The sequence below is a fragment of the Ambystoma mexicanum genome, chromosome 10 (genome assembly GCF_040938575.1).
Source record: "Ambystoma mexicanum isolate Mex_15411 chromosome 10, UKY_AmexF1_1, whole genome shotgun sequence".
NCBI lineage: Eukaryota > Metazoa > Chordata > Amphibia > Caudata > Ambystomatidae > Ambystoma > Ambystoma mexicanum.
In genome coordinates this window covers 1,264,106,299-1,264,132,617 of record NC_090932.1, presented here as the reverse complement: position 1 = coordinate 1,264,132,617, position 26,319 = coordinate 1,264,106,299, and the positions used below count along the sequence as shown (strand labels likewise).

At 48.0% G+C, this 26,319-nt stretch overlaps 1 protein-coding gene across 2 annotated transcripts in view; it reads left to right on the top strand.

The window, feature by feature from the left end:
* Window positions 1-26,319, top strand: part of SDSL (serine dehydratase like) — a 273,452-nt gene that overhangs the window by 198,933 nt on the left and 48,200 nt on the right. For both annotated transcript variants that reach the window (XM_069619230.1, XM_069619229.1), the window contains one exon: window positions 18,025-18,220. In XM_069619230.1, the coding sequence (XP_069475331.1) occupies window positions 18,071-18,220 (150 nt within the window). In that variant the 5' untranslated portion in view covers window positions 18,025-18,070. The remainder of the gene's footprint in view (window positions 1-18,024; window positions 18,221-26,319) is intronic.

Here is a 26,319-nt window from a genome sequence, read left to right as displayed (position 1 = left end):
GCAACCAATGAGGACTCTGCCCCTGGGGTTTTTGCTGAATCTGATTCTGGGAATGCCACCATTCCTGCTGCCTCTGTTCAGAACCCCAGCACTGCTCTTCAGGGGGAAGCCCTGAAGAGTGAACTTTTAAAATTAGAGCTACAACGGGACCAGTTAGCCTTTCAATACAAAACGTTGGCAACAGAAGCTGAGTTGAAAAAAGAGGAGTTGGCACAGCAAGTGATACTCAAAGATAGGGACAGTGAGCACCAAAGAATCCAGCTAGAGAAAGCTAGAGTGGAGACTTCAGCTAAACCAGTTGAGAGTGGCAGGTCCCCAGCCACCAAGTTTATGAAAGATGTGGTTGGTGTGTTTGTTGAGGGTTCCGATATCCTCCAGTGGATTGAAGAGTTTGAAATGGCTTGTGCAATTCATGATGTTGATATTAAAGATTGGGCTAAGTGTTTGTTAAGCAGACTGCCTCAGACTGGATATGACTGTATTCTGAAACTGAGGGTGGAAGAAAGGGGTCAGTATGAGTGCATGAAGTCTGCTTTGATTGCCAAGTTTGGCAAGACGCCTACCCAATACCTTAAAAGGTTCAGGGATTTTAAGCAGAGAGAGAATGTGTCTTGGGTTGACCGGGTGAGTGCTGCGCACATGAACATGATGGGGTGGATTGATGGTTACAAAGTGAAAACGTTTGTTGAATTGTCCCACCTGTTGTTTGTTGAGCATTTTTCTGAAGCCTGTTCACCAGAGCTGCGTCAGTATGTTGCTGACCACAACATTTAGGATCACTTTAAGCTGGCTAGGTTGGCTGACAAGTGGGTCTCCCATCGGGTGTCCCCTAAGGACTCCAGTGGGAAGGACAAGTACAAAGAAAAGGGGACCTCTCAGAAAGCTGAGGAGTCTCAGAAGCAATCACAGTCGAGTGAACCAAAACCTTCCTCTCCGAAAACCCACAAATCTAGTGGGGATAAGTCATCTGTGGGTGGGAATAAGAGTAGTGGTCCACCTGCTGCAAAACAGGCTCCCAGTGGTTCCAGTACCATACCCCGCATTCCAGGCACTTGTTGGGACTGTGGAGCTCTGGATCACAAGAGGGGTGACTCCAAGTGTAAAGGTAAGGCACTTGGAGTACAGGCTGTCAGCCTCAGCTACCTTTACCCCATGTATGTGGTGGAGGCCACTGTCCTCCCCTCCTCTACAGGGATCACATTTGGTGCTCCTGTAGAGATTTCCTTAGTGTCCCTTGGGACCTGGGCCCAGTACGCATAAGTACTGGCGACTATCCCACAGAACACCCGTAGGTTTTTGAGAAGTGTCCACTTGAATTGCCAGCCTTCTACTGGTTTGAGAGACACTGGGGCAAGCATGACAGTGGTGGACAGGACCCTGCTCAAGCCAGAGGGCTATGTAGGTGCTCCTCTGAGAACCACCAGGTTAGCTGGTGGGCCTCCCAAATTATCACCTGTAGCCTTAGTCACCCTCATGATTGGAGAAAAGACAGCAAAGCTTCCTGTCCTGGTTCAGGACAATGTCCCTGCTAACTTTCTGTTAGGAAATGATTTAGTAGAGTTGGGGTTGATTTCGGATGGTCTCCTCATGACTGCAGCTGCAGTCACTAGGTCACAGGTGACACAGGGTCTGGCTGTGAGTCAGGTACCTGAGCCAAAGGTGAGGCATAAGGCAAGAGCATGGAAGAGCACGAAGGCCACCTCTGCAAAGGGGGCTCCTTCTCTTCCTGCTGTTCCTACAGCATCCATTGGGATCCATGCTCCGGACGGGATGTGTCCAGTGGAAAACCCAAACTCAACTCCTGAGGGACAAGAGGCAGAAGACTCTCCTGCGAGAGAGGTTCTCAACCCGAAGGACCACCCCAAACTTCAATGCCTGTTGGCTGAAGGGGGACCCTCGCGGGCGGACATCTGTGAGGGACATAGAGAGTGCCACTCTCTCGAGGGTCTGAGGAAACAGGCCCTGACCCAGGCACAAGGAGAAGCGCCTAGAACATTCTAGATCCATCGTGAGCTCCTTGTTAGTGAGTCCAATAAGCCTGAACCTAGTTCCCTCCAGAGGTTGGTGGTACCCCAGGTTCACAGGCCCTTCCTGCTGCAGTTGGTGCATGAGGTGCCCTTAGCTGGTCATCTTGGTACCAAGAAGACTAAGCAGAGGCTCTCTGCCCATTTCTACTGGCCACGGATGGGAGTAGAAGTGGAGTCCCACTGCAGGACCTGCCCAACTTGTCAGTTGTCTGGCAAGACTGGAGGCAGTGTCATTGCCCCACTACAGCTGTTGTCCGTAGTTGGCGCACCGTTTGAGAGGGTGGGCATCGACATTGTCGGTAACCTTGACCCTTTCACTTCAGGTGGACATCGGTTCATCCCGGTCTTGGTTGATCATGCCACCAGGTACCCTGTGGCTATACCCCTTTGGACTGTTACTGCCAAGGTGGTTGCCAGGGCTCTCCTGGGCATTTTCACTTGTGTTGGATTCCCTAAGGAGGTTGTCTCTGACAGAGGATCCAACTTCATGTCTAGTTACATGAAAACCATGTGGAAAGAATGCGGGGTAACCTACAAGTTCTTCACCTCTTTCCATCCCCAGACAAATGGTCTGGTTGAGAGATTTAATGAAACTTTCAAGGGCATGCTAGGCGCTTTCGAAGAACCCCTAAGGAGGAAATGGGATCTCCTCCTACCATGCCTGCTATTTGCTTACAGAGAGATACCTCAAGAGGGTGTTGGTTTCAGCCCCTTTGAGTTACTCTTTGGACATCCCGTGAGGGGGCCCCTTGCCTTGATCAGAGAAGGTTTGGAGGCCACCCCTCCAGGTCCCGCCAAGAAAGTGTGGGACTATGTGTTAGGCCTCAGACAGAGGATGTCACAGATGATGGGTCAGGCAACAGCGAATCTCAAGGCCAGCCAGGAACTGAATAAATACTGGCATGACCTTAAAGCCTCGCAAGTGGATTGGACTCCGGGACAGGAAATCCTTGTGATGAAGCGTACCAAGCCTAGAGCTTTGGCAGATAAGTGGACTGGACCCTTCAGGATCATCTCCATCATGGGCAAAGCCAATTATCTGGTTGACATGGGAGTCCCTGGAGTAGCCCCTCAATTTTCCATGTTAACAGGCTCAAGCCTTTCCACAGGCAAGCAGAAGTCTCCTGCCTCTTGCTAGCTTCAAAGCAAGAAGAGGATGAGGGTGAGCCCCTTCACGATCTGCTGCATAGCAACCCTCAGGATGGCTCAGTGGAGGGAGTGCATCTCTCTCCAGATCTGATGACAGAGCAGCAGAGGGCCTACAGAGCTTTGCTCCGGCAGTATGCCTCTCTGTTTTCACTGACACCAGGCCTTACACCGTGGTGTAGGCACGAAATTCACACTGGTGACAGTGTGCCTGCCAAAAGCAGGTGCTACCGTATGTCAGATACAGTTAAGAATCACATTCAGGCTGAGGTTGACAAGATGTTGGATCTGGGTGTTATTGAACCCTCAACCAGTCCCTGGTCCAGTCCAGTGGTCTTTGTCCCCAAAGCAAGTTTCCAGGCAGGTACCAAGAATTGGAGGTCCTGTGTGGACTACCGAGGAGTCAATGCCGTCACCAAAACTGACGCGCACCCATTGCCCAGGGCTGATGAGCTCGTGGACACGATAGGTGCTGCCAAATTTGTGAGCACCTTTGACTTTACCTCAGGCTATTGGCAAAAAGCTCTGACGGACCATGCCAAGGAAAAGGCGGCATTCTCAACACCTGAGGGACTCTACCAGTTTAGGGTCATGCCTTTTGGGTTGAAGAATGCCCCTGCCACCTTCCAGAGATTGGTCAATCATGCGCTCAGTGGGCTGGAGGCCTTTTGTTTGGCCTACTTAGACGACATTGCCGTCTAATGTTCCACCTGGGAAGAGCATTTGAGACATCTGGATAAGGTTTTGCAGGCCTTGAAAAGGGCTAACCTCACTATCAAGGCCACCAAGTGCCAGATAGCTCAAGAGAAAGTCACGTATCTTGGTCATGAGGTAGGAGGGGGTCAAATCAAACTTCTCCCCAGTAAAGTACAGGATGTACATGACTGGGAGACTCCCACTACTCAAACCCAGGTGAGAGCCTTTTTGGGCCTCACTGGGTACTATCGCAATTTCATGGCGTCTATGGAACTATAGATGCCCCATTGACAGCTCTGACTTCACCCAAACAGTCTAGGAAGGTTCATTGGACTGAAGACTGTCAGAGGGCCTTTGATGAATTGAGAGAAAGTCTGTGTAGGGCACCTTTGTTGTGTGTGCTTGATTACAGCAAGCCCTTTATCGTTCAAACTGACGCCTGTGACACTAGAATTGGAGCTGTCTTGTCCCAGTTAGATGACAAAGGGAGGGAACATCCCATCATATTCATCAGTAGACAACTCGAGGGTAGAGAACTTAGGTGGGCTACTGTTGAAAAGGAATGTTTAGTATAGTTTGGAGCGTTAGGCGTTTACCCTACCTTACAGGGTCTACCTTCAAGGTCCAAACAGATCATAAACCCCTGAAGTGGCTTATGCAGATGAAGGGTGAGAACCCGAAACTGCTCAGGTGGTCCATTAGCCTGCAAGGGCTAGACTTCACCATAGAGCATAGACCAGGGAAGGGTGACGATAATGCAGATGGCCTTCCCAGAAGGTATGTTGAGGATCTGGATGAGGGTGTCTATCTCGTGGGAGATTAGGCACCCTGACCTCAGTCTGTGGGGCGACTGTGATGCTGGAAATGAATCGAAGGGACATAACCTCCATATCCTTGTCCTTTACTGCCTTTTATCGTGTGTTCTGTCGTGTTTTCTGTGCAGGAGTTCATGTGGGACTCCTGGCGTTGCAGCTCTCTCCTTTGGTTTGGTGTACACCCATGGGATACCCCAATGGCACCCATGGGTGGGGGTACAACCCTGTGCCCCTAGTGTATGTTTATGGGCACCTGTGTGTGGCACACAGAGCAGTCTATGGGCTGTTGGCAGCTCCATGCTGAATTTGACAGGTGCTCTGAGTATCCTCCATTTTGGGATAGCCAGGCCCTGCCATTGGAATCAGTTGATTCCTGATAGGAAACAAGATAGCCCCTGTGGCCTCTTGATTTCTATTGCCTGTTACCTTGTTTTTCCCAAAGTCCTGGGAAGCCCTGACTCTGTCCTTTCCCCCTGACTGGCTGTTGGGTGGAAGTTCCATATATGGTGTTGTTGCCAAGTCCAGGCCAGACTGGCTGGAGCCTTCCCAGTGACTGTATGTTGTGGGTACACCTGTGGGTGGGACCTGGGTGAATGGAGTGTGTGACCAATATGCACTTCTTGTTGTGGATGTCTGGTTTCTGGTGTTTGACACAATGACTGAGACAGCCCTGCCCGAAACTGGTATGAATGTGCAGTGTGGAGTGTTGAATGGCTGGGTACTTGTCCCAATACACATAACTTGTTGTGAGTGTCTGGAGAGAAGTGAATGGCCTGAATGCACTATGCACCTGATTGGCTGCCTGCCTGCATGAATGCCCTTCTGACCGATTGGTTGCCTGAGTGTGACCCAGCAGAATGAATGGGAGATCAGCTAGTATATCTGGGGGCCTCTTACTGCTAGAATTCATGTTCAGAAGCTGAAGAGAAACTGGAGTTGAAACTGAAGCTTAACCTTGAAGCCCTGCTGGAAGAGAAGTCTTGCTGCTGCTCTCCTTCGTCGATCTGAAAGTTGCTGTGTCTCCAAGGACTGACCCAGAGAGGACCTGGTAAGGCACCCTCTTCCCGAGCTACGAGGGACCATTGTGCACCAGCTGATCTTTGCCAAAGCTCCCTGGTAGACAGACCTACAGCAGGCTGCCGACCGGAGATGGGGACTGCTGTGGAATCCCAAAGAGCAGTGCCCTGACTGTTGTCCCCCACCGTCGTCGACCACCGCCGCCGACCGGAGCCGCCGTGCTCCCGTTGCCTAAGAACTTTCAATTCACAGACGCGCTCGTCCGCACTGTGGTCTGCCTTATCCCGCCGGAAAAGGCCAGGCGGTCGACGCACCGAGGAGCATCCGCGGGTGGGTTTCCCGCCACCCAAAGACCACAGAGATGCCAGACGACTCAATGCCCTTGCCTGGCCACAGTTCTTCAAACTCTTTGCGATCCTGAACTATCGACATCGAGGTGCCTCGCACGCCTCTTCCTTGCAGGACGTGTACGCTCTGTTGCCGACGAGCACCGCTAGGAACGAAGCTGCGACTTCACCACCGTAGTTCACCATGTTCATCGCCAGATGTTCGACGACCCGTGGCTCCTGCCTTGAAGGGAGTGCACTCAAGAAGGGCCGTCGATTTCCCGACGAGGAACTCCACAACACCAGGTACTTCGGGTTTGCTGAACTATTAGAAAGACTCTTGTAAACAATAAAATGGACTGGGCTTGTGATATATCTTTATTCTACAGGTTGCCCAGGTGGGGGGATCTCCACACAGAACTGTGTCTAGGTAGCAGGGCCAGTATTCTGCCTATTGTTCTAACCAACTGCTTTCCTCTTATATCTATTGTTGGTTTCCTTTACGAGCTGATTTGTGTGACATTTAACCATACAGTTGATGCACTTTAATGAGATCTAATAGTAATAGTGGTACCACGTAGAACTGTGTATTTGCCATTATAGATAACCGAGTACAAAGTGAGTTATCGTGATATTGTACATAACCTTGAATATTAATTATATAACGACTGTGTTTTAACTAATACAGTGGGCCTCATTACGACCCTGGCGCTAAGCGAAAAACGATGGCGGTAAATGCTTACCGCCATCGTTTTCCGCCAGGTACGATCATGACCCGTGACCGTTAACTACGATGCCAATAGCGGCATCGTAGTTAACGCTGCCGCAAACAGCGCTAAGGGTGCGCGCACGCGACCGCCCACACCGTACTTAGCGCCATGGCGGAAAGGCACGCAAATGCCGACCCAAGCGGACATGCACCTAACGCCATCAATGAGGCCGCTAAGTACCTTACCGCCATGGTGCAAATAACGCCATCGCGAACCAACCGTAAAGGGCCAATTCAAGTGAATGCAGCTGCCACAGGTGCACAGAAACAGCACAGGTGAAGGCAATACAGACTCAGGGGAGTATAAAAAGAGCACACCCCACCCCTACCCACACCCAGTCACACTCCACAATGATGCCAATACGACTAGCAATGTTGGGGCTGGAGGACCTGATAGCAATGCATGTGCTACTACAACAGCAACAGCAACAACAACAACAACAGGCAGCACAGAGGAGACGCAGGAGGAGAAGGAGGGCAAGGCAGGCCCAGCAAGCCCCACCAGCACAGCCAGTGCCACCACGCAGGCAGCCCCCAATCCCACGCATCAGAGCCAATCCAAACAACCTCACTGCTGAGCAGATCCACACCCTGTACCGTTTGGACAGGGACACCATCACCGCCATCGTAGACATGACACACAACGACATCGTCAGCATGATAGAAAGTCCAACCGCCATCCCCCCCCTACTGAAGGTAGTGGCTGTACTCCACTTCCTGGCCACAGGCACCTACCAGCACACAGTGGGGCACCTGCATGGCATTTCACAACCATTATTCTCACGAACACTCATCCAAGTGCTCGATGCCCTCCTCAAGCACACAGACGACCACATCTCATTACCACGGACTGCCCAGGAGATTGCAAACACCAAAGTGGGTTTCCATGCACTAGCCAGCATACCCGGTTGCATTGGTGCCATCGACTGCACCCATGTGGAATTGGTGGTTCCACGTGCCATGGAGGTACCGTACCGCAACCGGAAACAGTTCCACTCTGTCAACGTGCAAATGGTCTGTGACTCCAACAAGATCATCACACATTGTTGTGCCCGATTCCCCGGATCAACCCATGATTCCATGGTCCTGAGGAACTCCACAATACCACGCTACATGGAGCGACATGCAGGCCCAAGATCCTGGCTACTCGGTGAGTGCGATGTCATGGAAGTGGGCATGGGAATGACGTACCAGTGCATACTCCACCTGGCTGAAAGGGGGGGGGGGATGATGCATACTCCACCTGGCTGAAAGGGGGGGGGGGATGATGCATACTCCACCTGGCTGAAAGGGGGGGGGGGATGATGCATACTCCACCTGGCTGAAAGGGGGGGGGGGATGATGCATACTCCACCTGGCTGAAAGGGGGGGGGGGGATGATGCATACTCCACCTGGCTGAAAGGGGGGGGGGGATGATGCATACTCCACCTGGCTGAAAGGGGGGGGGGATGATGCATACTCCACCTGGCTGTGAGTAACACAGAGAACGGATACAGAGGAAGGCCACTCACAATGCACAAAACCCCTCTGCATACATAGGGTGATGGCATGCAAAACAGGCCATGGCAGCAATGAGCATATACTGGTTGCATAGTGTGAATCAATTAGTGCATGTAGAAGTGAGCCAAGGTAACAGTTCCATGCCAGCCATGGTGGGACATCATGTTCCTGATCAGACAACATGACTGACACATACATTCTCGCCTACATACAGGTGATGCAGCCTACCCCCTGAAGAGGTGGCTCCTCACGCCAGTCCGGAACCCGCAGAACCAGCACGAGGAGGACTACAACCGTGCACATACACGTACTCGTGTGGTCATAGAGCAGACATTCGGCCTCCTGAAGGCACGATTCCGAAGCCTCAGCAGGTCTGGTGGGGCACTCCTGTATGGCCATGAGAAGGTGGCAAAGATCGTCATGGCATGTGTCATGCTGCACAATATGTGCGTCAGACGGAATGTGCCCCTGCCCCCTGACGCAGAACTGCAACCACCTGACGATGAGGATGAGGATGAGGAGGGTGCAGAAGGGGCGCCACCACATGGAGGAGGCGATGCACAGGAGGGGCGTGCCATGCGCCAAAGTATCATCAACCACTGCTTCTAGCACACACGGCTGGTGTTCATCGCATGGAGACTGCACTTGGGGCACTGTGTGACTCTGGGGCATGCACACTGAGGACTGGACACCAATAAAGCACACATACGCAATGAAAATGTCCACACATTTCCTTTTTTGAAACGAAAAAGTGTATTTGAACTATGAATTGTCGTGTCACACCCCCTCCCACCTCCCACCTCCCCCCTGCACACCCCAACACACCCCCTCCCACCTCCCACCTCCCCCCTGCACACACACCCCCCCAAACTCCCCCCTTAACTCCCCAACACACCACCCCGCCACCCCCCTGCACACCCCAACACACCCACTCCCCCCTCCACCCTCCCCCCCCCCCTGGAATCCCAACAAAGGTGTGAGTTGGTCTGTGCAGCAGTGTCAGTAGTAGGATTCCTACACTGTCCGGCCACTATTGGCAGCCCCCTCCACTGGCCCCCGGGGCACCCCTGCCTGTGCTGCGGAGGTTCCTCCCCGATCGGCGGATGGGGCTGCTCGGTGTCGAGCTGGCAACCGAGGAGGATCCTGCCTGCTCATTTGGACGCATGGCCCGTATTGTCTGCACAAGGTCAGTGATGGCGTGCCGCACAGCAGCTAGTTCCGCGCAGATGTCCTTTGTGGACGACTCTATAGCTGCCTTCACAGTCTCAGCACATTTCTCCATTGCTGCACTTGACCCCCCACATACTGCAACATGTTCTTCGAGCAGCGAGGAAAGTTGCTGCTGCCGGGTGGCAATCGCCTCCAGAGAATGGTTGGAATTCTGGCCCATGGCTAATGGCAGTGGTATTCCCATTGGGCTGATCTGCCCCTGCAGCGGGGATGGAGTGGCTGGCCAATCGTCATCCTCTGGCTGACCCTGTGTGGCATCCGCATGCGGGCTGCTTAGGGACAGGTAGGGGGAATGAGGGTGGCCTGTGGGGCTTCTGACATCACTCTCCTCAAAGATCCCTGCTTCGCTATCGGAGGAGGCAGCAATGGCAGCAGTCTCCCCAATTGTGCTGCTTGCAGCAGAGGCTGTGGCTTCTGTGGGCATGATTGGTGTGATGTCTGCTGCTGCTGCTGCTGTACTGCCTGCTGGGGTGGCTGTCTGTGCCCTGTCCTGTTTCCCTTGCAGGGATTTTGCCTGCTGTGGTGTTTTCCTCGGGACAACAGAGGTGGAGGGTTGTGGCGTTGGCACAGTTGGCCTGGCCCTCTTGGTGGGTGTGGAGGCTGTGGTGTCCTCTTCCTCAAGGTCGGAATTTGAGCCTGTGGTGGGACAGAGGAGGGAGAGTGTTATTGATGGGTCTGCGGACATTGGCCGGGCATTGTGGCGACTGGCATCTCATCAGTTAGTACATGTGGCACATTTCATGCAAGGGAAAAAAGTTGTCTCCCTTTTGTGTGGAAGTAGCATGGAGGTATGTGGGTGCCTGCAGTTAGGGTGTGCGTGCTGCATGTGTACAGGGTGCAGATCGGATGTATCTGTGGGCAGTCTCCTGCTGATGTGTTGCATTCACACTATGGGCCAACATTGTACTTCACATGAATGGACTTAGGTGAGATTTGCATGCCTTGATTTGAGCCACCTACCTGCATCGCCCGATGTCGGGGCTCCTCTCTCCATTCCTCCTACTCCTTCAATGCTCTGCATTCCGATTGTGGAGGCACAGATTTCCTCCCATGGCTGCAATTTTATAGGGGACTCCGATCCTCCCCCAGTTGCCATTGCCAGGTTCATGTTGGCTGATAGTATGCTCCTGACTCTGAGCCGGAGATCGTCCCACCGCTTGCGGCACTGTTTGACATTGCGGGGTGTTGTTCCCACGGCACTGACCCGCTGAGCTACCAGTGCCCATATGGCCTTCTTCTTGGATATGGCCGGTCTTGTCAGTTGGTTGGAGAATACCACTGCAGCGTTCTCCTGGAGGGTCTCCGCTAGAATGGTAAGCTCCTCTCTGGAGAAGCGGTCTTGCCGCTGGCGGTCACAGGCTTTTTTCAAAACTTTAGGCATCTTCCTGCAGGTAGAAGGTTGAAGACGGTATTGGCGGGGTCTCAGGCTCGGATGTCCAGTGGTTTCGGAGGATGGCAATGGATTGTGTTTTTAAAGATGGCCGCCGTGCTCTTTCCCGTTCCGCCGCGGTGACGCTACTTCCGGTTCCGCTTATCTACGGTCACCGCTAATTGCGGTGACCGCTAACTACGGTCACCGCTATGTACGGCGGTGGCGGTGGTGCACCTTGCGCCGCATACGATGCCGGTAGGTGCCGTTTTGGGGGCATTACCGCCATGGCGCTGTTTACATTACCGCCATGGCGTAATGCTCGTGCGCGATGGGTCCTAATGTGGCGCACTTTACGCCATCGTCCCACGGCGTTAACGTTCATTACGCCATGGCGGTAATGACGGCGGATTACCGCAAGGGTCGTAATGAGGCCCAGTGTGTGGACATTCCTTTGTGGGGGCCTGGGGACTACACTGTACTTAAGAACCAGCATGCATCACCTAATGAGAAGCTAGGCCTTGATTGCTTGACCACGATACCAATAATAGAGAATCTTGGCTGGGGTCCTCTGTGCCTCTTCTCTGCCATATAGAGAGCAGAAGTACAGACCCCCCCACCAGTCTTTACATGGGGCATATCTTAAAGGCAACCATTGCTCTGCAGACACTTGGCTGTCACTGAAGCTGTCAAGAGGACATCTGTGACTCTTGAACCTGCTCTGTGCCACTGGCGATCAGGCACTGCAGATCAGGCTACTGAGGCAGCTGGTCACTGGTACACACTATGCTTTTGGCATGGAGCTTTTCTTAAGGAGGTGAATCTGATCAGCAGAATTCCCTTCCTAATCGGAACTATCCACACCATTTTATTAATTTATAAAAATCAAAAAAGGCAGGTTTTCTGCACCCTTGCCAGAAGGCAATTCCATTCCACACACCTCTCCCATTCAAAATGCCCACTTACCTACAGTTCCTGCCCTCCTCATGCTGCTAACAAGAACAATGAAATTGAACTTTCTACCAAGCCCCTCTTGCCCCTCTGCAGGCTAGCAATCTTTGAGTAAGCTCCTCTGCCTTTGGATGAATTGGTGCCACACCTTGCGTGCCCATTCATCAAAGGGAAAACATTTTAAAACTGAAAAACACTTCTAGTAGATGGCTCAATGAGCCGTGGTTAATAGCATTAATCCCCCCCTTTCCAGGGCTGAATTTGGCTGTAACAGCCCCTAGCACTTGCGAGGCCCTTGCATTGCATGGGTTTACTTAGGCTCCGCCCTGGAAATATATTTTAATGCGATATTACCACATAGATTCCATCACAGACCTCTTCGCAGCCAATCAGAATGCTTGGAATGCAGTCTGTAATCTCTGGTACATACCTCATTCCATACCTTATGACTTGAGCAGCGTCTGAAAAGCAGCAGAGAAGCAATTGCCTTTAGCGTTTTGAAGATAGAAATTAGTTTGTGCAGTTCAATTCTTAAAATCAACAAACCGCAATGAAACACATTTATCAAGTTTGTTACTACTTCATGTTCATTACATTAACATTACAAGTTACTTGTGTGTGATACATTTTTCCTATACAAGTGGTAATGGCTTTATAATCCTTATGAAGGGTCATTATATATTGGGACGATGACCTTACCTATCTTGCAATACAGAAATGCACTACACTAAAGCTATATAAATATAAAATAGAATTTGAATCAAAATAGGTTCATGTATGTTTCGATCATCCCTTCTTCTGAAGAAAATCCATGATTCATATGTATTAATTTTATTAACTCATTCTAAAAATAAGACTTCAATACAATAGCTTGCAAACATTAAACAATATTCTCTTGTATACTTTCACTTCACTTCAGTGGTAAAACACAAATAATCTAATTCCAAATGTCTGTAACTGATAATGTGATTATAAATATGGCTAATAGTGACATCTACTGTGTAAAAGCACAGTAGATGTCACTTTTCATTTACATGAGCACACTGGGATATCAGATCAGAGAAATCCCTAAGGGGAGCTGTGGCTTGATGTCAATTTTTGGAGACGGCTGGGGTTGAGCCCTGGTTAGCCTCTCCCAATGAAAGCCCTGGAAAAACGTTATTGAACATTTCTCCTCGCCAGGGTCTAGCACAAATGACGTGGTGAGGATGGCAGTCATTCATGAGGACTTTAAACACAGAGGCACAGAAGAACCCATGGGTGATTCAATATGATGCAGACATTTGGTGCACTGGGCGTGGGCTTAACTACAGCTAGAGGATTCATGATTCTTCACCCAAACTGCTACTCTCCCACCCTTCACAAATGCTACATGAAAGTAACTGGGACATGTGTAAAGACTGGAGGGGGCATCTGCACTCCTGCTCTCTATACAGCAGAGTCGAAGCACAGAGTACCCCAACCAAGTGGTAAAACGTGGCGAGCAATCAAGACTTGGTTCTTAAGTACAGTGTAGTCCCCAAGCACCCACAAAGGAATGTCCACACACTATGTTAGTGAATATACAGTCTTTATATAAAAAAAGGTTCAAAGTTATATACACAATCACAATTACACACTTTGTACTCTGGCAATACTATAATGGCAAATATATACCGGTCTATGTGGTACCCCTCTTAACTATTGATTCCTTTGAAATGCGCCCACGGCTAACAGCTCCAAAATAGCATACGAATCAGATTGTAAGATGAATCAATGATAGACCACAAAAAGAAAGCAAGTTAAATCAAGCAATGGCATAACCATCTATTCCACTACCATGAGACAGTTCTGGGCGACGATCCCCCCATCTGTAAATAAAGCGTATTTGACAAGCCCAGTCCAATTATTTGAATTGTTTGAATTTTGAATCATTTGTATTGCGCTCCAGACAAACTGAATCGTATTTAGGCACAGATGGAAACTTTGAACTTTGGAATGTCTTTCTCCAGTATAGTAAGTAAATTGCCCCTATAACTATTTCCCATGGGAAATCTCAGCAGAAAAAATGGGTTTTGAGGGCATTACGAAAAATTTCATAAGTGTCTTGGCCTCTCTAATGTAACCCGGGAGCTTATTCCATAGTCTAGGTCCTCAGACCCCAAATCTACGGTCTCCTTTGCCCACATATTTTGACCGTGCAACTTGGAGTACATTTTTTTCCCCTGAGCGTAGCTGCCCGCTAGGAGTATAGCTCTTAATTTTGTCAGATAGATAGCCTGGCGCAAAATTTATTTACACATTTAAAGATCAGGCAGAGAGTTTTAAACTCTATTCGCTCTTTCAGCGCTAACCAGTGTAAGAATCTTCTCAAATTAGTGATAGGTGCACTTTTTGATACCTTACACACTAACCGAACCGCAGCATTTTGGGCCACCTGCAGTCTGCGCAGCTGGAACGCTGGTATTCCTGACAACAATGCGTTACCATAATCCAGTCACTCATTTACAAGTGTCCCTACAACCACTGCTCTAACCTCATTTGCAATAAATGGCAAAAAGTGTCTCAGTGATCGTAGTATGTAAAATGCTGACTGCACCTTTGTTCTAATCTGTGCTGCACAACTCATATTATTTTCCCACACGCAGCCCAAGAATTTTAATTTTCTTTTGCTGCGCCCCTCGGAAACATGGTGGCAATATCTGTTTGTTCTATTGCAGATGATGTTTTGAAGCAAATAGTGATACCTCCGTTTTGCTGGCATTCAGCAGAAATTGGTTAGCACACATCCAGGCCTGTACCTCCTGTAGGTACTGTTCCACTATTGCAAATGTATCTTCAACTCTCTGCACCTTTAGGAACACCTGAGTATCATCCACGTACGAGTGAAAGTTGATGTTATGTTTCCTCAGTATGTCTATAAGCAATTTGACATATACATTGAAAAGCAAAGGAGAGAGAGAAGATCCCTGAGGGACACAACACTTTTGTAGGATGGAATCCGATAAGAAATCTCCAATTCAGACCCTTTAAACAGGAATGACTCAAACCACTGAAGGGCTTGTTCTTAAACTTTTCCTACTTCCCTCAGTCGTTTCAACAGGATCCCATTGCCTACCGTATCAAATGCGGCAGACAGGTCCAACATGACCAACAAGGACATGTTCCCCTGATCTGCCGTCTTCAATAGGTCATCCCATACTATCAACAAAGCGGTTTCTGTCCCAAACCCTAGTTGAAAGCCAGATTGTAACGGGGCCACGAGGTTTTCACGGTCCACCTGTTCTTGCAGCTGGGATGTCACAATTTCTTCTACAATCTTTGCTGGAAATGGCAATCCTGCCACTGGCCTGTAATTTTGAAGATTCTTAGGATCTAGATTAGTTTTCTTTAATAGTGGGGTGACTACAGATTTCTTCAAAATGTGGGGTACTATGCCTGATGTTAAAGATTTGTTTACAAACTTTGTTTACAAACTTTGTAACAAATGGGGCAATATCTAAGGCTACTCGTTTAGCTACTGAAGATGGAATAGCATACAGCACATCATTGGTGGCCTTCAAATCGGAGAGAAGGGAACAAACCCTACCCTCCGAAACTTCCATAAATACAAACGAGTTAAAACCCGCCTCAGTATCATGACTGGTACTCAAGATACCTCTTGATAGCTATCAAGCTTGATGCTCATGATAATCTCGATTCCTTCTAAAAGATTCTACGACTCCAAAGTACCTGGTTTCGTAGAGTTCTCGGTGAGTCGTTGACGGGCCTTGAGTGCACTCCCTTTAAGGCAGGAGCCACGGGTCGTCGAGAGTCTGTGAAGAAAAGGGTGAACACTGTCATTGCGGCAGCAGCTTCGGTTCTTGCGGTGCTCGTGGACAATCAGTCGAAAACGTCCTGCAAGCTGAGGCGTGCAGTGCACCTCGACGACAAGGTGTTCATTGCCGCAAAGAGTCGATGAAGAGCTTTGGCCAAGCAAGGGTGTCGAGCGTCGGTGTCTCAGCGGTCTTTGGGTTGGGGGAAACCCACGGGTGGATTCTTCTCGGTTGTCGGCGGCCTTGACTTTCTCCGGCAGGACAAAAGCGGTCGACGGTGATGAGTAAGGGAGTCCTTGAATCAAATGCCTTAGGCAAAGGAGCACTGCGGCTCCAGTCAGCGACGGCGGTTGTCGACGGTGATGTACTTCAATGTCTGGGCGCTTCGCTTCGTGGTTCCACGGCAGTGCCCGTCTCCGGTCGGCAGCCTTTCAAGGGTCTGACGTCCAGGGAGCTTTGGCAAAGATCAGCTGGTGCACGATGGCCCCTCGTAGCTTGGGAAGAGGTCTCCTAGTCAGGTCCTCTCTTGATTCAGTTCCTTGACAGTCATGCAGCTTTCAGATTAGCGAAGGACAGCAGCAGAAATTCTTCTTCTTTCTGCGGTATTCAAGGTTAAGCATCAAGTATCAACTTCAGCTTCTGAACGATTTCGATCAGTGAGAGGCCCACAGATATACTGTTGATCTCCCATTCACTCTGCTGGGTCACACTCAGGCAACCAATCATTCAGAAGGGCATTCAGGCAGGCAGGCATCCAATCAGGCTCACAGCGCATTCAGGCCATTCTTCTCCATCCAGACACTCACAACACGAAATGTGGATTTGGACAAGCACTCTGCCATTCAGCACTCCACAGTGCATTCATCCCAGTTTCGGGCAGGGCTGTCTCAGTCATTGTGTCAAACACCAGATACTAGACACCCATAACATGAAATGCATATTCGTTATACACTTCATTCACCCAGGTCCCACCCCACGGGCGTACCCACAACATACAGTCATTGGGAAGGCTCCAGCCGGTCTGACCTGGACTTCCCCACAATACCATATGTGGAACTTCCACCCAACAGCCAGTCAGGGGGAAGGGACAGAGTCAGGGCTTCCCGGGACTTCGAGAATACAAAGTAACAGGCAATAGAAAGCAAGAGGCCACAGGGGCCATCTTATTTCCTATCAGGAATCAACTGATTCCAATGGCAGGGACTGGGTATCCCAAGATGTAGGATACTCAGAGCACCTGTCAAATTCAGCATAGAGCTGCCACCAGCCCATACCCTGCTCTGTGGGCCACACACAGGTGCCCATAAACATACACTAGGGGCACAGGGTTGTACCCCCACCCATGGGTGCCATAAGGGTATCCCATGGGTGTACACCAAACCAAAGGAGCGAGCTGCACCGCCAGGAGTCCCACATGAACTCCTGCACAGAAAACATGACAGAACATACATGATAAAGGCATAAGGGACAAGGATATGGGGGCCCTGTCCCTTCAATGCATTTCCAGCATCACAACATACCCAAGTGGAGCCACTTGCCCCACCTGTTTCACCTTAAATCCCATACGTTGAACTCTTCGTATGGTTGCAATGTCCTTTTACCAGAATATAGTATAACATCAACCGTAATGCAGGTGTATCCAGAATAAGTCACCATATATGGAGGCAATTGGCGTTCTTTATTAACACATTATTTGCTTTAGTTACATTTTAAATCCCTTGAGGAAGGGACAAATCTGGTACCGAAAGTTAGCAATGAAATGTATACGTCTGTTGATCTGTCTGCGATTTAAAAAAAAGTACATGCGCAATCCATTCCCAAATGTTGCATGCTACGTTGGCTTGCTACCCTGGCTGTGCACCCGGTGATGCACGCTCAAGTAGATTACCAATGTGGTCTTGGATTTCGGGCAACACCATGCACTGTAAATTAATGTTGAATTCCGGCCAACAAGAGAATATATTTGATCTGCGGTGCAGGGGATTTTGGGTTGGTTCTTCAAAGACCGTTACATATGAGTTATTATCCCGATGGTGCTAAAGATCCAGAACGAGTGTGTGGAATGGCTGTGTGCGCGCTGGAAATATATCTTTGAGGTAATGGTAGGCGACCTCAGTGGTCATTAGCTCTCTTTCATGCTAGGGCTGATGGGAGTTGTAGACCAACGCATTTAGATATCCGCAGGTGACAAGCCCCTGATTAAAGGGGTATTTAAGGCATTGTTAGTGGAATTTTGGGTATAAAATCAATTGTAATAAGGTTTTTATGTGGCAGATCCTAGTTAGTAAAAAGTGAGTCCGCAAGACATGCAAATGGCAAAGAAGAGTGTTCCATGGTTTCACCACCTGTGTAATAACCCAAACTGTGTTTTCCCTGTTTTCAGTTCTGGCTGCCCTACAGGTCCTGGTTCCACACCGCCAATTCAAATCATGGGGGATAACGTGTTCCATGTGGTCACCCCGCTCCTGGAGAGCAAGGCCATGTCCACGCTGACTGGCACCACAGTCTTCATGAAACTGGACAATGTCCAGCCCGTGGGCTCATTCAAAATTCGTGGCATCGGACACTTCTGCCAGAAGGTGAGTGCGCCCAGAGGAGAGTAGGTCCATGTGTTGGTGAGCTCTGCTGGGGTATAATGTATTACTTGATCACAAACCTGACCTTGGATTTTTGTGTGTAAATGGAGTGGGGGTAGGAGTCACATGAGTGTTGTCCAGCCTATGAATTCCCAGGTAGGTGGCACTTGTCAGTGAGCATGGGTGAATGAATTTAGCAGAACCTCAAAGCACCCAACCAAGCCTTTACTGTATTTGGTTGATTCAGGTTTAGCCGAACATTAGGCTAAACTCCGGCGTACTGTCTTGCCCGTCTGCCTGCAATGGAAGTTTTCTATCTCTATATAGGTGTCCAGTCATAATGTCGAATACAATAATGTCGAAAGTCAAAATGTCGAAAATATTTAGTCGAAAATAAAAATGTCGAATTACAAAAATGTCGAATTTTTTTCGATTTTTTTTCGAATTAATGTTTAAATAAATAATTAATTAATTATATTTTATAAAACATAATTTTTTTAAATGGTTAAAGGTATATCCATGGTGAGTGGGGAGGAGGGGGGGTTGGAGTAGGGGTTTGGGATGGTTTTTTTTAATAATTAATTATTTGATTAATGTTTTATTAAATACTTTTTTAAAAAAATTAAAGGTATATCCATGGGGGGTGTTGGGGGGGATGGGGAGGAGTGGAGGGTTGGGGTAGGGGTTTGGGATGGGTGGTTTGGGGGGGACCCCCCCCAATAAAAAACGTTAGTATGTGTGACATTTTACATAGTTATTGTAACATTGGTTTTTCGATTTTTTTTCGACATTTTATTTTCGAATTAATGACTTTTTCTATTATATGTATGTGTTTTCGACATTTTTGAATTCGACATTTTTGAATTCGACATTTTTGTAATTCGACATTATTTTTTCGATATTATGACTATAAACCCTCTATATATGGTAAGGACTTCCGTTGCAGGGTCTTTTTTTCCTTTTGTTCCCCCCAAAATATATCTTCCTGCACATTCTTTTCTATGCCTGTAGGGGACACTCTGGCAGCCCCCGAATCGCATTATACCATACAAGAGCAGCGGGGCAAACCCCTGCTACCCCTATTCGGTATAATGGGATTTGTCAATGCCGAATGCACAGTAAATGGTCATTGGACATTCTTTTTTCAAAATAAACGGGTGAAACCGTCAAAGTCTAGAACATGTCACAGACTCTGCCCCAGCCCTACTGACCTTTCTGAGGTTATTGACCTGAAACCATGTACACTCTCTATTATGAAATAAATAACCTCAGTGGTTCTCATGGGAAACTAGGCAGGATAAAACATCATGCATCCCTAACGCATGACTGACTCTTCCCCAACCCTATTGGCTTTTCACAGGTCCATGTCTGTCATAAATTCCCTTTACTGTTATATAATAAACCTCAACAATACTCAGTGTGTCGACCTATGAATGATGAAAAGTAGACCCAGGCATGGCTGCCATGTGACTGACTGTGCTGGTCTGACAGGCAATCTTACAAGTACCCACTTAAAATCTACTAATTTGATGAAGTTCAGAAGTATGAAAGGTGGATCTGGGTTGTCTGATCACGAACACTTTCTTTGCGGCTGGACTACCTGCAGCGTAACTGCTCAGGCCCCCGTTTTGACCGTTCATTAAAAACGGAGGCCCGAGTAATTTTTGTTCCCCACCACCAATGTTAAAGATGCAGGGGACACCCCCCAAAATACCGAACAAGGGGAGCAGGGGACTCCCCCGCAGCCCTCACTCCTCATGTTCAGTATTTTCGGCCACGACCAAAACGGTAACACCCAAATCTAACAAAAGGTCAGAGGACTGTTTTTTTGAATAAATTGGTTGTTACCTGAAAGGCGGAGTTCTTCTTACTCAGATTCAAACTTGGGACCTACAGGTTACACGTAGATCCCAGCAGTAGGTGCATTAATCTACTTCGATATCATACTGCAGAGTTAATTAGCTGTCCTACTTGTAGAACATTCACAGATGCACAGGACACCCTTTCCTCAACAAACCTCTCCCTTTTCCCAAACCTTTCTCTCCTTTCCTGAAGCCTCTAAACTTAGTTTGTGTGTGTTGTCCCTCCAATCACATTGAACCAGCATGGATGGCTGTCCACGCACGGTCTATGCCTGAATGATGACAGAACTGAGCTCATTATTCTGGGAACTACACCCAACCTCAATAAACTTGGCCACAAATACACCTCCTTTAATATTGATGGCAACACTACTAAGTTTGCTAAAGAGGTAAAAACTGTAGGTTTTTATTTGGATTACACCCTCACCTTTGCCAAACAGGTTAATTCCATGGCCTCAGCCTCTGCTTACACTTGTAAGCTGATTAGAGCAGGCAAACCTTTCCTTTCTAAAAAAAAAAAGCTGTACCATTTTGGCCAGAGCTTTAATCTTGTCCAAATTGGACTATTGTAAATCCCTAAACCTTGGCGCCAATAAATACATCTCCAGAATAATGCCCTTAGAGCGGCATTGGGCATAGCTAGGAAAGAGCACATCTCTGAGGTAGGGAGACAGAATAACTGGCTCGCCACTATGACAAAATCCAGCTTATAACTGCCTTGCTAACTCACAAGTGCCTAAACAACGCCGCACCCCGCTATCTCATAGAGAGAATCAATAGAAGATCCTCCAAGAGGCAAACACAAACTGTCTGATTGTACCAAGATTTAAATTGATCAAAGCTGGTGGGAGTAGCTTCCCAGTTAAAGCTGCACAGCTTTGGAACTCTTTACCCCCCCTCCCTGAGGGCAGACCAAACATACCCCAAATTCAGACAGAACATCATCAATTGGCTCAAAGAAAATGACAACTAAGGCACTTTAATCAGTGTCCTACTAGCTCAACTCTTCTTGATCTGTAAATAGACCCCACTATGCCCTCTTGATGTTGATGTTGAACCTCCCTCTGTAATTATGTAATTGCTATCATGTTTATGCCTACTGTATGTATATACATTTCCATTGTACTATTGACTGTATGATAATTGTGTAACCCTAAGCTGAAAATATTCATGTATCCTCTGCGCCCTGATACCCTTTGGTCTGACACACATTATAAATAAATAAACAAACAAACCTGTCTAAACTTCTCCCAAACCTTCTGGAAGGTTTATGTCTCTTAAAGGATACTAGGGCAGATTTGGGCTGGACGAACATTCTATGGGAACCTGATAACTTAACCCACTTTCACTAGGTGATTCGAGGGAGTTGGGGAATCACTTTTGAGAAAGTTTGTTCAGAGACGGCCATAGACAATCCCGTGTGTCTGCCCGACCCTATCCCGTGTATCTGCCTGACCCATTGTGTCCTTTAGTTTTTCTCCTGTGTGTTTCTTTTCTTTTTCTCTTTCTTGTCCTCCACACTTCCTTTTTCATTTATGCTGCTGCTGCTGTTTCTGCCCCATGTGCTGCTCGCAGCAGAACACAGAAGCTGTGTCCAACCTTTATCCATGCAAAGGTAGCCGTTCACTTGAGGTTGCCCCGGGGTAGTGCTGCTGTGTTTCCTCTTTTTTGGTGAAGGGTGTGTGGAAATGGATCCCAGGTTTCACCAGCCATGCCACTGTGGTCCAGTCTTCGCGTGTGTGCTGTTTTCTTGGTCTCCGGTGCGTGTCTGTTGCATCCTCCATCCCGTGGCCACAGAAACGGTGCAAGGCTACTTCTAGCTGTGCTCGCTTCTCCCGGACCGCTGCCAGACAGTGGTATTACCACCTAATAAATGTTGCTGCCCAGCTGTTCAATGCAGATCAGTACCTCTTGACAGAGTTTCTAAGAGACGTTTGGAAGAATATCTATTATATGTGTGGCTCGGTTGCTCTGAAATCGCCTGATGCATCTCTGTGGTTGAATACAGCTATAACGGACAATGGCAAGTTGTTGTTTTGGCCAGAGTGTTTTCTTGGTGGAATTCAATGGATTAGTGATGTTTTTAAAGATGGAAAATGGATTGACTTTGCTGAGTTAAGTGCTACTTTTACTGTTGAAAATGTTTTCTATCTCGGACTTCAGGAAATTGAAGAGATGTATTGGTGAAGTGCATTGTGACGGGGATGCGAATGTTGAACTTTTCACTACTGGCGTTCAGTCACTTGCGAGTAGGGTTTATCATCGAATTGTATCGAATTATAAGGAGAATACTGAATTACTTAATGAATGGAGCAGAAGAGTGGGTTGTGAAATCACTTCTGACCTGTGGCTTGTGATGTGTGCGAATGTGAAGCTTTGTTCGATAAGTTTGACTGAACGTTCGAGACAAATTAAAATTCTCAATAGAGTTTTTTGGAGCCCGGAAAGGCTTAAAAATAGAGGTTTGTCTGATTCTGATGTTTGTTGGTGTTGCTGGAGTGAGAAAGGCAGTATGGAACATTTGCTGTGGGACTGTGTGAGGGTTCGTGGTTTTTGGCATGAGGTTTGTATTATTTGTCTCGGGGTTCTGAACCAAAATGTTGACTTGGATTTTAAGACTATGGTGCTAGGCTGTGATGATTTACTTGACGACCTTTCACTATCGGAAAAGACATTTTCGTTCAGAGGTGATTCTATTTGCAAAAAAATGATTTTGAGGAGCTGGAAATCGTGTGTCTCACCAATATTGGAGGATTGGATTACAGAAATGAGCTGCTTAGCGAATATTGAGAAATGTATATACAGAAAAATGGGGAAATTGAGTTTATATACGAAGGTCTGGGGAGCTTTTTTGAGTAGGTACTAGTTCATCGTTAAATTCTTTCTTTTTCTATTCCTACATGTTTATATCCTTTATGCTGTGTTATGATACTTTGTGATTTATTGTTCAGTCCTGTTCTAAGTACTAAAATTAAAATAAAGAATTATAACAGTTTGCAAAAAAAAAAAAAAAAAAAAAAGAAGGTGGTTTCACTGTACATTGGGCTGACTTCAAAATGGCGTATGTGACCCTATTTTCCTGAGTTGCCTCCCAGTGAGCTCCTCCTATAGCTGACTTGGCTTCTCCTCTGCGTGTCTTGCCTGGTACCCAGTAGCACCTTCCGTCGGTTATGTGCCTGCCACTGTAAGTATTGCCACCTGCATGCTTTGCTCTTGTCAGTGCTTTCCCCCTCTCCCCCGCCCTTCCCACTGCATCCGGCAGGTTAATGTATCTGCCACTGCTGATCTTGTATTGTTTTAAGGGACAAAATCCAAAATAGAAGCAAGTTGGCCCCTCGCCCTGGACCAACGGACCGTAAGGTGAACACACAAAGAAGTACAGGCAATTACACCGTGCTTGTAGTTTCTTTTAAAGCTATAAGCTGCTGTGAGGCACCTGGACCCAGAAAAGCCCAGTCATCCATACTTGCTCATGTAGAAAGCTTCTTGGCGAAGCTCTGCTGGGTAGCCAAGTGAAAGGTCATGTGTGTAAAGCAGAATGCAAAAGCTCAATGGTTACAAGGATAGCAAGTTCCTGTTTCTGAGAGCTCATAACTTTGATCCCTATGAACCAATGCGCAATGCACTTTCCCAAACATGCATTAGCGTGACCATATATATTTTTGAACATTTCATAAGTCTGTTCAGAAGCATGATGTCGGCTAGAGCAGAGTAGGCTGGGTGGCCCACCCAGGGAGCCACCCTGGTGGACTATTTGTACATGTTTAGCGCAAAAACTGCTCAATGGACGTTTACCACATTTGGAATCCGGATCATATTTTTCATTGCTCTGTGCCTTTTGCATCAATTGAGGAATTGTGTTCAGCTGCTTCCTCTGTAATTTGCCCAAATCCAGGGGTCGCAGTGTAAAAAAACAGTAGTGGATCTACATTCTCCCCATCCTGCACCCTGATACAACGTCCACCTCCTCTCCCCAGCGACCCTATACTCACCCCCACACCCGCAATTCAATACCCATACCTGGGTCCTTCCTTTCCTCCATTTCACCATACTATCAACACTGAGGAAAACACAATGGACCTCATTACGAGTTTGGAGGTAGCCATGCCGTTTTTAAGGGGACTTACCAGGCCATTCCGACCTTGGAGGGCCCAGTAATTCCCTGTTGCAGGACCCAGACCCGGTACGTCTCCATTCCCATTTGAGCCCCCCATAGTACTCAATGGGAATGGGGAGGATTCTAACAACGGCCCGTTAATGATGTGCCCGTTGTTAGCATCCTGTACTGCTAGCGGGTCCCGCTCTGCAGGTCTGGTCTGGCCAGGCGTGTAGGGCGGTACCCTCTGCAGAACTCGTAATGTGGCGGCCCCGAATTAACAGTGCCGGTCCCTTACCGACACCGTTCATTCCGTGCACGCCACAGTCGGAATGAGGCCCAATGACAGTAAATGCATTTAGATGATCACCATTCATTTGCCATTGTGCCCCACAACATGCAGCTTTTAGCAACCTCCCCTCTTCCAATCACCCACTATGCACACATCTTAAGGGACTTGCCCAGGACTATTGCTAACACTCCCCTTGCCCCCCTGATCATTAGCTGTACAGACACTAGGCCTCATTACGAGTTTGCCGGTCCGGATACAACAATACCGGTAAGCTTATCGGTACCGTCGTATCCAGACCGGCAAACTCTGAGTTGTGCTTGCGGGTGCCTTTCATTCCGCCAGGTCTGACCTTTCGTGGGTGCCAGACTTTCTTGCAAGTTTGGCAACCTCAAACCTTGTAATGAGGCCCACTGTCTCTGCAGCTATCCCGGCTCAATTTCAGAAGACACACAGATAATTGATGAATGGAGCTTTGAGACAGCTCCTCAATGAGTATTATGTCTCAAAAGCTCCTCAGTGAGTGTTATGTCCCAGGTAGTCTATACAAATAAACAAAATCAGTCCAGCACATGTGAAGTAGCGCAGTATGATGTGACACTGTAGTATTATCAACAGGGCCCATGTTTGAATCCCCATTAGTGGAGAAGTAAATAAAAGAAAATGTAGAGGAGCAGGTGGATGCCTCTTCCACGCCCCCTCACCACTGCCCTATTGGAATAGCAGACAAAGAGCAACAATTGAGAACCCATGCATGAATCCAGGAAACATTCCAATACCACGTTGAATGTCTGAAAGACGATATGCACTCCGGCAGCCATTCAGAATATACCCACACGTGGAGGCAGCGGAAGGATGTTACCAGGAAGGATGTCTGCTGCCAAGATGCCAGGATGCAGTTATGGATAATATGGACCAACTCTAAAGTAAAGTCTGACGACAACAGAATGATGTCATAAACAAGATTTATACCAAAACGATATGAAAATACTTAAGAATGACATTGTAATTGAAACATTAATAGAACCATGTACCTAAAGATGAACTAATCGTGAATATAAGAATATGAAATAACTTGCTGACCAATAACTGTAAATACGCTGTAACGCAAGGTAGAAAAGACATATAGAAGCTTGCTAAAAGAGGTATATACATAAAGTATAGGACGGCCATTGGAAGAAAATGGATGACGACCCATTTTAACAATCAACCCAGCTACCTCAAAATACAAACCTGGGATTTCAAATTGAAGAATTGATGAAGACCCTGTTTTCATGGGCAGAATAAGGGAGTACTTCGGCCTGGAGTCAAGTAGGCTATTTCAAGAGATGGGTGCAATGCACAAAGGGAGTCGAATAAACAGACCATGGGGGTTATTACGAGTACGGTGGTAAGGGGTTAACAGTGCTGGTAAGGATAGCCTTAGGGAGCCGCTAAGGGACCAGGGACCAGGGAGCTAATAACAGGGCCGCTATTTGTGGGCCCGTTATTAGCTCCCTCCCCATTCCCATTGATCCCTATGGGGGCTCGAATGGGAATGGGAATGGGGAAGGGTATTTTGAATGGGGACTCACCAGGTCCTCCAAGGTTGGAATGACCCAGTAAGTCCCCATTCAGAGAACCCGGGCACGACTTTGGAGGCAGCCATGGTGCTATTAGCACCATGGCTGCCTCCAAACTCGTAATGACCCCCCATGTGCGTAAGAAATATTTCTGATAAGATTAGGAGAGACAAGGACATTTGCAGGTGCCAAGTGTTTGACAACCACAAAGGCAAAATCCTATGTGAGGTAGAGTGACCAAGTCTCTAAAGGCCGGAAAGGGTAATGGCACCCTGGTTAATAAAATGAAATAG